The sequence below is a fragment of the Monodon monoceros genome, unplaced genomic scaffold (genome assembly GCF_005190385.1).
Source record: "Monodon monoceros isolate NGI ecotype Baffin Bay Population unplaced genomic scaffold, NGI_Narwhal_1 Super_Scaffold_21, whole genome shotgun sequence".
In the NCBI taxonomy this organism is placed as follows: Eukaryota; Metazoa; Chordata; class Mammalia; order Artiodactyla; family Monodontidae; genus Monodon; species Monodon monoceros.
This window is the reverse complement of record NW_021703778.1, coordinates 49552340-49564508: the sequence shown is the minus strand read 5'-3', so window position 1 is coordinate 49564508 and position 12169 is coordinate 49552340. Positions and strand designations below refer to the sequence as shown.

Here is a 12169-nt window from a genome sequence, read left to right as displayed (position 1 = left end):
CTACTCCTATCTTGTCCCTCCCCCCATCCCTCTCCTCACTGGTAACCACTAGTTTGTTCTTTATATCTGTGAGTCTGTTTCTGTTTTGTTATATTCATTCGATTCTTTTACTTTTTAGATTCCACTTATAAGTGATAGGATAGAGAATATTTGTCTTTTGTCTTGCTCTGTCTGACTTATTTCACTAAGCATAATAATCTCTAGGTCCATTTCATGTTGTTGCAAATGGCAGAATTTCATTCTTTTTATGGCTGAGTACTATTCCATTGTGTGTGTGCGCACACGTATATATTGGGTTGGCCAAAAAGTTCATTCATGTTTTTTTGTAAGATGTTATAGAAAAATCCAAACAAACTTTTTGGCCAACCCAATATATATGTATCACATCTTCTTTATCCATTCATCTGTTGATGGGCACTTAGGCTGCTTCTATATCTTGGCTATTGTAAATAATGCTGCTATGAACATTGGGGTGCATGTATCTTTTCAAATTAGTGTTTTCATTTTCTTCGAATAGCTTTACTATTTTAGAGCACTGCATTTTGGTCTTCCCCTTTTCTAATACTCTATCTGTATAATATACATTTCCCTTAAACAACTGCACTTAATAATAATGATTTTAAACAACCACACTAGCTAGCAATCCTTGGTCACCTTCTGGTCTGGCTCTTGCTAAGTGCTTTGCAGACCTCATCTCACCATTTAATCTGCAGTCCTCCCTGTGATGTATGTACCCTTCATATTCCCATTTTCAAATGAAGAAAACCGAAGCTGAGAGAAGTGAGGTCATTTCCCAGGGTCACAAAGCTGGGAAGTAGCAGAGCAGAGCCAGGTCTGCATCCAACTCTGGTGTCCACACTCCTCACCACAGCACAGATCCCATTCGCTAGCACAGAATGGAAACCTGACAATGCCCTCTACAGAGCACAGCTTTTACCTATGTGTGCCAGATGGTAAAGAGAGACCCAGATGTAAACCTTTTCTCCTTTTGACTCTAGAAAATCCTAATTTTCCTCTTCCAAGATTGATTTTTCATCAGATTTCCATAAACAGCAATGGTCCCACAAGGCTTCTGCTGTTCACTGGTGCTCAATATTCTTGCCAAATTCCTGAGCTTTTAAAAGGAAACCCTCTATTGCCTTAGTAATACCAGAGGAGATTGCACTTGTTTGTTGCAGGTTAAAACAAGTCTCCATCCCTGTGGGATCTTCTGAAACTCATCTGAGATGAGATAGTGTCTTGTCATGTGCTCTGTAGAATTACTGCAGATGTATTTTCATTCAATGAAATATGCTGTGGTTTAGTTGTGGACCTGCCAAATTAACATACTGCCACATTTTGTTGTTCAGAATTCTCTATCTTTTCATCTGTCCAGTGTGTTTCCTAAAGCTACCCAAACACATTATGGGCCCACTAGATAATAAATCCTCAAAGCATCCCTGGCAGGTAGATAGGAAAGGAAAGGAGAAAATGTTGCCCTCCCACACATTACTTATGAGCAAATAGAGACAGACAAGATTGCCTGAAATTGACTGATGGCTTTAAATGAGTTGGAAATGGAGGTAAGACTATAATTTAGTTATTTCCTGATGTAGTACTCCCCCAGTTCCTTTTTTATTAAACATATTGTGAAGCTAAAGTAATTTTATTTCCTATTTTGTCTTTTCTTTTATGTGAACAGTGTACCCTCAATGAGCTCCAGAATGCTCATTGTAGATTGCATTAGCTTGATAGCCTTCATTTCTGGCTGGTTAGTGCCAGGACCCTGGAATAGCATGCAACGACAACTTCAAAGGGTGAGAGTAGAAAGTGCCACATTCTCTGCACACGCTAAACAACAGAGTGTTGTATTTGTTCATCTTTTTAACCAAATATCTCAGGCATATAAAGCTAAAGATATTGTTACGCGAATACTCAAGTACACACTTCCAAGCTTCAAAATAGAACATTTCAGGTAAGTGGAAGCCTGTTTATGCGTTTTTCTCAATCTCTTTTCTTCTCCCCATGTTACAGGTAATTGTGATGTTGAATTTAGTGTTTTTCATTCCTCTGAATCTATACATGTATAGCCATAAAAAATATACAGTATTCTTTTTCATTTTTTTACTTCATATGTATGTTTCCTTCTGTACCTTGCTTTTATCCCCCCATTACTTTTCTATTTTTGAGATGTATCCACGTCAGTTGATACACATAGTGCTAGTCTCTTCATTTTAAACCTCCATATTATGTTTAATCCATGTAACTTTCCTCTAATTTAATTATACATTCTGAGGGTGAACACATAAATTGCTTCCAGTTTTTCACTATTATAAACACTATTTCCATGGTCGTTTTTGTACATGTCTTTATGAGCATATGTGCAAGATTATCTCTGAGGTATATGCCCAGGAGTGGAATTGCTTAATTGACAAGTATCCACATCATCAACTTTACTGGGTTTGCTTTCCACCAGTTTATACTCTCACCAGCAGTAATTCCCATTACTCCATGTCCTCGTCAATACTTGATATTGTCAGACTTTTTATCTTTGCCAATCATATAGTTTCTTTAATTGCATTTCCCTGATAGTGAGGTTTGACATCTTTTCATACATCTGCTGGACATGTGGAATTTCTGTTCTGTGAAATGTCTGTTCCTTTCTTTTACTCATTTTTTTAACTGGGCTATTTGCATTTTTCTTATTAACTTGTAGACATTCTTCATATTTCTGATGACAAGTTATTTGCTGGTTACATATATTGTATGTACTCCCAATGTGTAATTTGCCTTCTCACTTTCTTTAGGATGAATTTTGATGCACAGGAGTTTTTATTTTTAATGTGACCAAATTTACCTACTTCTTTCATTCTGATTTGTACTTTTTTATCTTATTTAAGAAGTCCTTCCCTACCCCAAAGTCATGGAGTTAATTTTCCTTATATTTTCCCTCAAACGTATCAAAGTTTTGCTTTTTAAATTTAGGCCTCTAAAAGTCACTTGGAACTTTTGTGTACATAGTGTGAGGGATCTAATTTTTTCCCTTTGGATAACTTAAGTGAGGAGGTAAATAGTTTTACCTACAGGTGAAAGAAGGACTCACAGCCTGAAGAGTTCTATAGGGTTTGAAATGTGAGACCAATGATAGGTTGACAAAAATCTTTTAAACTTAGGGAGTTCAGAAATGGCAACAGGTCACCTTCATGTGTGACTGCATCCCTTCAGGGCTGGGCATCCTGCTAACAGCTTGTTGGATGTCATTGGATTCATGAGGTCTGTGCCCTCATGTAGACATGCTTGTAGCAAGGGCAAAACTATGGTCAATGAAAGCCATGTGTTTGTTCCTGCTGAAATTGCCTCCTTCCAGGTCTCCTTCTCAGCAGATACTCAAATTAAATTTCCAGGCAGTGAAGTAATGGAAAGTTACCACTTGGACTTGACCACAATGTGATTTATAAAAGAAAAATTGGTACTTCCATATCTAACTAGCTGCCCTGGGTGAGTACACCCAGTGTTCATCTATTAGGGTGCTGATGAAAGGAAAATCTCTGAGCCTGGAGTCAGCCAGTAAGAGTGATTTAAACAACAGAAAGTTATTCTGAGATGAACGTGTGGGTGGCAATGGTTCCTTCGGGGGACTGTGAGGTGTTCCATGCCTCTCTGCTAACTTCCAGATGTGTACTGGCAACCTTTGGTGTTCCTTGTCTTACAGATGCATCACACCAATCTCTGCCTTTGTGTTCACATGGCATTCTCCCTGTGCCTCTGTGTCCAAATATCTCCTTTTTATAAGGATACCAGTCATACTGTCCAGTATGACATTTTCTTAATATAACTAATTATGTCTTCAACGATGCTATTTCCAAATAAAGTCACATTTTGAGGTACTGAGGGTGAGGACTTCATATGAATTTGTTATGTGGGGACACAATTCAAACCCTAATAGGTTCTTACAAAGTTTCTTTTATTCCGCCTTTTATAAAATTTCAATAATTTCTCCAGCCCTTAATTAGAGCAACAGTCTAATATTTTTGCAATTAAATCAATGTGAAAATACGTTCCTTTCTTGAAGATTTTTTCCCTAAAATTTATTCCAAAATCTGTGAAAATCAAGGTATGAACTATAGCCTCAAAGTCTCTAAGTCAGTGGATCTGCAGGTTGTTTCTTCTGTCTTCCCTCCTCACCTCACCCTCCCTCCTTCCATAGACAGCAGGCACCCACTGTGTGTCAGACACTGCAGGGTGCTGGCGATGTCAAGATGAATGCGGCAGCCTTGGACTCTGCTTTCTCAGAGTCCTGCACTAAAGGGATTGGTGCCAAGTCCCCAGGCACTTATAATTCAATGTGAGAGATGTATCCTGAATGGGGAGGTTCACAGTTCTGTGGGAGCACAGTCAGGTGTTCACAGAGTCGCCCAACCCAGCCTGGGATGTCAGGGAACAGAGCCAGCACTAGGATGAGGGAGCCAGGTGCCCAGACCACACCATTTAAGGAGGCGCTCACACTTGGATGCCAACCCTGCACCTGCCCAACGCTGAGAGTGATCACCTCCTTAAATGGTGTGTCCTAGGTGTCTCAATGGTCTCACTCCAGTCCTGGCCCTGGCAGGGAAAACTACGTAAAGGAGGAGACAGCTAAGCTAAAACTGGAAAAGGAATGATAGAAAGATGAATGGCAGTTTGCCAGGTAGAGATGGAATAAAGAACATTCCAGATAGAAAGACCAGCAAAGACCCAGAGAGAAGGTAGGCATGACACAACTGGGGGGCTGAAAGAGAACTGGCATCAGGGGAGCCAAATGGGAAGGTTTAGATGACTCCCGTGAGTCATCTGAACTCACCAAGTCGAGGGAAACTAGAGTCCCAGCAGAGCCACTGCCACCTATGTGCCATGTTTTTACACAACTGGGTGAGTGAACGGAGCCTTCGTGAGAATTAAAAAAAAAAGTCTCCTTTTCTCCAGGTGGACACAGGCTTGTATCCAAGCACACAGCTCAGTCAGCAGAGCCTGGGCTGTATTGAAACTCCCACTTGCCCCCTTGGGCAGGTTTCCATCAGGATTTAGGCAGAGGAAGGTGCAGGAGTCTGTGGGTGCAGAGTCGGGCCCTGAAGACAAGAGTTTGAGGCCCTTAGTGTTGGATCAGAACTCCAAAACCAACCCCAGATGGCCTGGTGTGCTTCACTCAGCTCTGAGCTGGAGGATTGGCCTTTCTGTTCCAACCCCATGTTGTCACATCGTGAATTCTGCTACTCTGGGAGTCGGGAGCTATATTGAATTTATTTTTCTTTTGTAACTCGCCGATCCTCAGGCTAATTTCCTTAACCACAGCTTAGTGGCTTGAATTGATCAGCCGAAGGGAAAAGACTGGATTTATCACCTATTTCTAAATTCTTCTGCATCTGGGATCATGATATGAAATATATTAACATATTTAAACTTACAGTATAATTGATTTACCAGAATATTCCATTAAAAATATTTTTGTATGGCTTTTCTCTCTATGAATTTACTGTTTCTCGTTAAGATTATACTTTTCATAGACCTAGGCATTCCCCTGGAGACCTCCAGGACTTAAAGCTCCTCAGGAGGCATGCCGACAGCTTTGGAAGGTTAGAGAGAGACCAGTAGCTCAGTGTTCAAGCCTGATTTATGGCATCCCCTTGGGAATGCCCACTCTGTTGAGTGTCGGGTGCAGCAAGACCCACAGCATTCTCTGTTCTCCTAACCCCCCCCAACTAAAACATGGGTAGGATCATCCAGTGACGCAACCAATTTAGAGCCAAAGCCGACATCTCTTTCTGACCTGCTTTAAATGAGCAAGTTAGGAATAGTGTCTGGCTCGCAGATGATACTAAAGTTAAAATAATTTGATTTTTGTTTAATAATTATTAATACAGTTATTTCTTTAAACAAAAATGACTAAGTTGGGCTTCCCTGGTGGCGCAGTGGTTGAGAGTCCGCCTGCCGATGCAGGGGACACGGGTTTGCGCCCCGGTCCTGGAAGATCCCACATGCCGCGGAGTGGCTGGGCCCGTGAGCCATGGCCGCTGAGCCTGCGTGTCCAGAGCCTGTGCTCCGCAACGGGAGAGGCCACAGCAGTGAGAGGCCCGCGTACCGAAAAAAAAAAAAAATGACTAAGTTTATGGCTGAGTCTCATCTATATTTCGTTTGCTTCCAAATGTTCACAAACTTTTCAAAAATAACAGATTTATTTAGATATAATTCACATGCCATACAGTTCACCCAATTAAAGTATACAATTTGATGGGTTTTAGTATGCAACATCACCACAAACAATTTTACATTTTCATTCCATTAGCAGTCTGCCCCCATTCTCAAATTCCCAACCCCTGGCAACTACTAGTCTACTTTCTGTCTGTATGGATTTGCCTGTTAGGGACATTTCACGTAAATGGAACCATAGAGTGTGTGGTCTTTTGTGACTGACCTCTTTCACTTAGCATAATTTTTTCAAGGTTCATCCATGTTGTAACATGTATCAATTCTTCCTTTCTGTGACTGAATAACATTTTACTGAGTGGATATACCACATTCTATTCATTCATTCTTCAGTTGGTGCACATTTGGGTTGTTTTTACTTTTTGGCTCTTATGAATAGTGCAGTTATGGACATTTGTGTACAAGTTTTTATGTTGACATATGTTTTTGTTTCTTTTGGGTATATACCTAGTAGTGGAATTGCCAGGTCATCTAGTAATTCTGTGTTTAAACTTTTGAGGAACTGACACTGTTTTCCAAAGTAACTGTATAATTTTACATACCCACAAGCAGTGTGTGAGGATTCCAATTTCTCCACATCTTAGTCAACACTTTTATTATCTTTTTTAAAATCATTATTATTATAGCCACTGTCCTAATGGGTATGAAGTGGTATCTCATTGTAGTTTTGATTTGCATTTTCTTGATGACCAGTGATAATGAACATCTCTTTATGTGCTTATTGCATCTTCTTCAAAGAAATGACTATTAGGTGCTTTGCTCATTTTTTAATTGGGCTATTTATCTTTTTTATTGTTGTTGTAGGAGTTCTTTTTATATTCTGAATGCAAGTCTCTCATCAGAAATATCATTTGTAAAAATATTCCACAAACCATTTTTTTTCACAAACCATTTTTTATATGTCCTGAATATTTTTTAAAATATGTATTTATTCATTTGGCTGCATTGGGTCTTTGTTGTGGCACACAGGCTTTTCATTGAGGCATGTGGGATTTTTCGTTGCAGAGCTCATTGCAGCACATGGGCTCTTTGTTGTGGCGCGTGGGCTTCTCTCTAGTTGTGGCATGCAGGTTTTCTCTTCTCTAGTTGTGGCACATGGGCTCCAGAGCATGTAGGCTCTGTAGTTTGTGGCACACGGGCTGTCTAGTTGAGGCACGTGAGCTCAGTAATTGTGGCGCGCAGGCTTTGTTGCCCCGCGGCATGTGGGATCTTAGTTTCCCTACCAGGGATTTAACCCGCGTCCCCTGCATCAGAAGGTGGATTCTTTACCACTGGACCACCAGGGAAGTCCCTGTCCTAAATATTTTTGAAGATGAGTGGTCAATCAAACTTTATATGGCACCATTCAGCCACTAAAAGTGATACTATAGCATTTATTGCCACATTTTAATGTATGATTAAGTGGAAGAAGCAGGTTCTAAAACATTATGATCCTTTTTTAAAAATGCGTAGAAAATCATCTGGAAGTATATATATATATCAAGGTGTATAGCAGTCATCTTTGGATGTTGTAATTATATATTTTAATTTTCCATATCTTTTCTTACTTTTAGTGATGAATATGTATTTTTCTGATAGTAAATTATTCTCAATTTTTTAAAAAACCCAATTGTGTAAGAAAATGCCTACCTCACTTGCACATGAGTTTGACTGATTCTTCCTATTATTTAGACTTCCCAAAATCTCATGCGAGTGGGAACAAGATGAGACCACAAATGAGCCCATTTCAATATAACAACCTGAAACTATGCCTCTCAGTTCCAGAGAGACCACAGGCTGGGAGGGGAAGGAGTAAAAGGTATGATTATGTATAGGGATTTAATATCAATCTGTATGGCTTGCTTCAGTTTGCAAAGCACTTTCAGCCATCTTACTTGATTCTCACAGCAACCCTATTGGACACCATTGTTCAGATGAGGAAACCAAGGTTCAGAAACATTTTGTTTTTTCCCAAGGTTGTGTGGCCTAGTAAGTAAGTATGCTCAAACTACAGTCTGGGTTTTCTACTCCTGTTGCAGTACTTGTAACTGATTGCCCTGCCTCTCATACTGTACTCTTCTCTATAAAATTTTCTCTGAGAGTCGGATATTTGAAGGATCACTTTTTAATACCTGTAAAGATGCTGTGGTATTAACTTGGAGTGCTGTGCTTCTGGCTAAGATGGCTTCACAAACCCCCAAATACTTTTCTTTAGTGTTCTATCTCAGGAAAGGAAGAATTTTTGATACATGAATTAACTTATGCCTTGTTGTTGTTTACTTTTCTATTTTCTTCTCATTTATCAGCTTTATTGCTAAGCTTCAAATATTGCTTTCTTTTAAAATTGTTGCCCAAATGAGGACATCTTGGCATTTGTACTGGCTTTATTTCTCTTCTATGACTTTTACAAGCAGACTTGGAAACAAAGGATCTCTTCTTTACTTCCTTGGCACACTCTTCATCATTTATGAACATGAAAAAGAAAGATGAATTTTTTCCTTTGCTCAAATAACTATGGCATTGTCTGTGTTATTTAGGCTAAATTAGGTAGAAAAAAATCTGAAGTCATTTTAAAAATATGTGACTTTCTGTAGATTCTAGACAAGAGGTTGGTTTACAAACATTTTCTGTAAAGACCCAGACAATAAATATTTCAGGCTTTGTAGGCTATACAGTGTCTGTTGCAACTCTTCAACTCTGCCATTGTAGTGCAAAAGCAGCCACAGACAATAAGTAAACAAGTGGGCCTGACTGTATCAATAAAACTTTATTTACAAAAGCAGTCAGTGAGTAGATTTTGCCCACAGGCCAGGGTTTGCTGACTCCTGTTTTCAATTATTTAATTTTTGTCTACCAGGAATCTAATTCTTTGGCTAAGTGATTTGTTACCAACCATATGTTTCAAAGCCTCTTTATATCACCATAGATGCTAGTGGGGTTTCTCTTAAAAAATAAAATGTGATACGTACAAACTCATTAAGAGTTAGAAGGCGAGTTCAGTATTACTAGGTTGTCTATTTACCTCTTCCTTTCCAAGGTTAGAGCTGCTGCAAGTTACAACCTGGACCCTTCTTGGTCCAGGAACATATCCCTGACCTCCTCTTGTGTTTTAACCCTCTTTACACTTATAGAAAGTATCCCAGTTCATAAGCTATTCAGTGAGCATTTTATTTCATTATGGCCATCTGAGCCACAGATCTGAAAAGTAACTCTACTTCTATCAGTCAATTCCTTTGAAATTTATTGGACAGCAAAATAGTTGTGAAGAGTATCCAATGACTATGTTGACCTAAAAAAAAAAAATAGGCTGCCAGTTATTTCTCTAGGAAAAAAAAAAATTAGGTTCATTCAGGATCGGCAGAAAATTTCCATTTAGGATCTGAAACCATGGTGAGCCAGGTGCAAGTCCCCACATGGCGAGGGAAGGAGAATGCTTTTATAGAAGGGAAAAGGATTTGGGAGAGCCATAGTACACAAAGAGTCCATGGCTTTTCATTGACTACGTTCTTGCCAGGAAAGAAAAGGAGTCTTTCTTCTTCCTGTTGGACTCTGCTGTCCTCCCAGAGCAGGAGAGCTCCCGCTTCTGGGTTCCTGACTCTATTTAACTGAGGTTTCTGTTTATTAATTTTTTTACAATTGTTTGTAAGTTTTTACAATTTTTGCAATTGAAAACAAAACCTATTTTTGTGGTCTCTTAGTTACTTTCTCACATTATGTCTCAGTTTTGGGGTAATTTGGGAATCGTAAGACCTTTTTGTAGTAAAGATTCTGGGATGGAGGGAAACATAAGAAGGATTGATTTCTTTTATTATGAATTTTGTACATAAAAATTTTCCGTGCGGGCTTCCCTGGTGGCGCAGTGGTTGAGAGTCCGCCTGCCGATGCAGGGGACGCGGGTTCGTGCCCCGGTCCAGGGAGATCCCACATGCCGCGGAGCGGCTAGGCCCGTGAGCCATGGCCGCTGAGCCTGCGCGTCCGGAGCCTGTGCTCCGCAACGGGAGAGGCCACAACAGTGAGAGGCCCGCGTACCGCAAAAAAAAAAAAATTTTCCATGCAAGAAAAGTTTCTAATAGTCTTCACAAGTATTTTTGAAAAGATTGTTTTTAAATGCCTGTTTCTAAACAATATATATAGATACATTTTTTAATATGAGAGAGTCTTACCCCAAGAAACTACAAGAATATTTTCCCACTGCCACCTTTAAATTAATTTTTAAAATTAACATATTTTCTGATGTAAAAGTAATATATTTTTGTAGAAGAAAATTTGGGAAATTTATAAAGCATAAATAAGAAAAGTAAAATCACTCACAATCAACTCCTTAGAGATAACTGTTGCTAACATTTTGGTGACACTTGGGTATCTCTTTATGCATATGTGTGCATATAGATTAGATACAAAATTGATCTAATAAGATTATATAAAGTACTTTTGTAATCTGTCTTTTTTACTGAAGAATATATAGTGGATATACTTCTATGTTGATACACACAGATCGACATTAACTTTAATGGATACATGGTGTAGATGTACTTACTATAACCCACTTGGATGATCACCTATTGGGGTATTTTAAGTGCTTTATACTTTTCCACTATTACAAAGAATGCTTCAGTAAACATTCTTGTATATAGTATCTTTTCCTGCCAGAGTACTTCTTCAAGATAAACTATTAAAAGTGCAATTAGCAGAAATACGTGTGTACATACATACGTATAATTTTGATACAGAAAAGTCTGTGCCCAAATTATATTCTTCCCAACAGTTAATGTGAGTGCTTCACACCCTCACCAAACTGGGAAATTTCTATAATTTCTCAACAGATCAGTTATCAGTATCATGGCATCCTTTCTGATTACTATTTTTGTTTTAATATTTTATATTTTTTAAACCAACACCTACACAGCACTTACTATGTGTCAGAGGCTATTCTAGGTGTGTTTTTTTAAAAGTATTAACTAATTTAATCTTTATGATAACCCAATGAAGTGGGCACTGTTATTATTCCTAACTCACAGATGAGAAAGCTGTCAAGCGACTTGAAGGTCCTGTATCTAGTAAGTGGTGGAGCCAGGATTTGAACCTTCCTGATTATCCCTTGACCTTCCTTATTATCCCTTGAACCTTCCTGATTTTCCCAAAGTCTATCCTCTTGACTGCTATGCCCTGCTGCTCCTTGGAGGAAAGAAAGGCTTAGCTGCCTAGGAAATGAACCTGGCAACAGGGGTCAGAGAGCCAAATCCATCTATTATTTTCAGTATCTTCTATTTTAATTACTTTAAAGATAATCCCTTTGATTTTTTTAGGGTATATCAAGGTCAGAAGAAATCAAAAGAAGCTCTGCCCCACTACCAAGAGGCTTTAGAATATATTGAGATCAGTAAAGGTGAAAAAAGTCTTGAGTGCATACCAACATTGAGGGAATTGGCAGGTGTAGAACAAGCCCTGGGATTTCACGACGCATCCATCAACCACCTTTTACAGGTAAGCTGCAACGTACTGGCCATCAAAGCTGTTCCAGTCCACTGCTTTTCACAGATACAGGTGGAATAGCAGCTCTGAGAATTCCTGGCTTTGTTAAGTGCTCTAGATAAGTAGAACACTTGGTCTGGAGTAGAAGTTCAACAAACATCTTCGTAAGTGGGCAAGTGTGGGATACTGGTCCTGTGTTACCTGTGCATCTTCCACAAACAGTCTGAGACTGCCTGAAGGTGGCTTTTCTCATATTAGGTGCATAATTTAAGTCTTGTTTCCCAGACAATGTTTCTTTATTATTTAATGCTTATCTATTTAGAGCTTATGTTATCAAACTTATTAGGCTTCTTATCTACCACATTCTACAATCTTTACCTGAAGTCACTTAGAGTTGTCATCTGGTAGCTGCTGTTCTACTTTGTCATTAAAAGATTCCTCTGTGAGTGTATCAATTAGGGTTCTTCAGAGAAATACAACCAATTGGATGTATACATAG

The 12169-nt window shown here is 39.0% G+C and overlaps 1 protein-coding gene across 5 annotated transcripts in view; it reads left to right on the top strand.

Moving 5' to 3' along the window:
- TTC23 (tetratricopeptide repeat domain 23) overlaps positions 1-12169 on the top strand; it is a 112972-nt gene that overhangs the window by 53471 nt on the left and 47332 nt on the right. For all 5 annotated transcript variants that reach the window (XM_029238869.1, XM_029238868.1, XM_029238870.1 and 2 more), the window contains one exon: positions 11505-11682. In XM_029238869.1, the coding sequence (XP_029094702.1) occupies positions 11505-11682 (178 nt within the window). The remainder of the gene's footprint in view (positions 1-11504; positions 11683-12169) is intronic.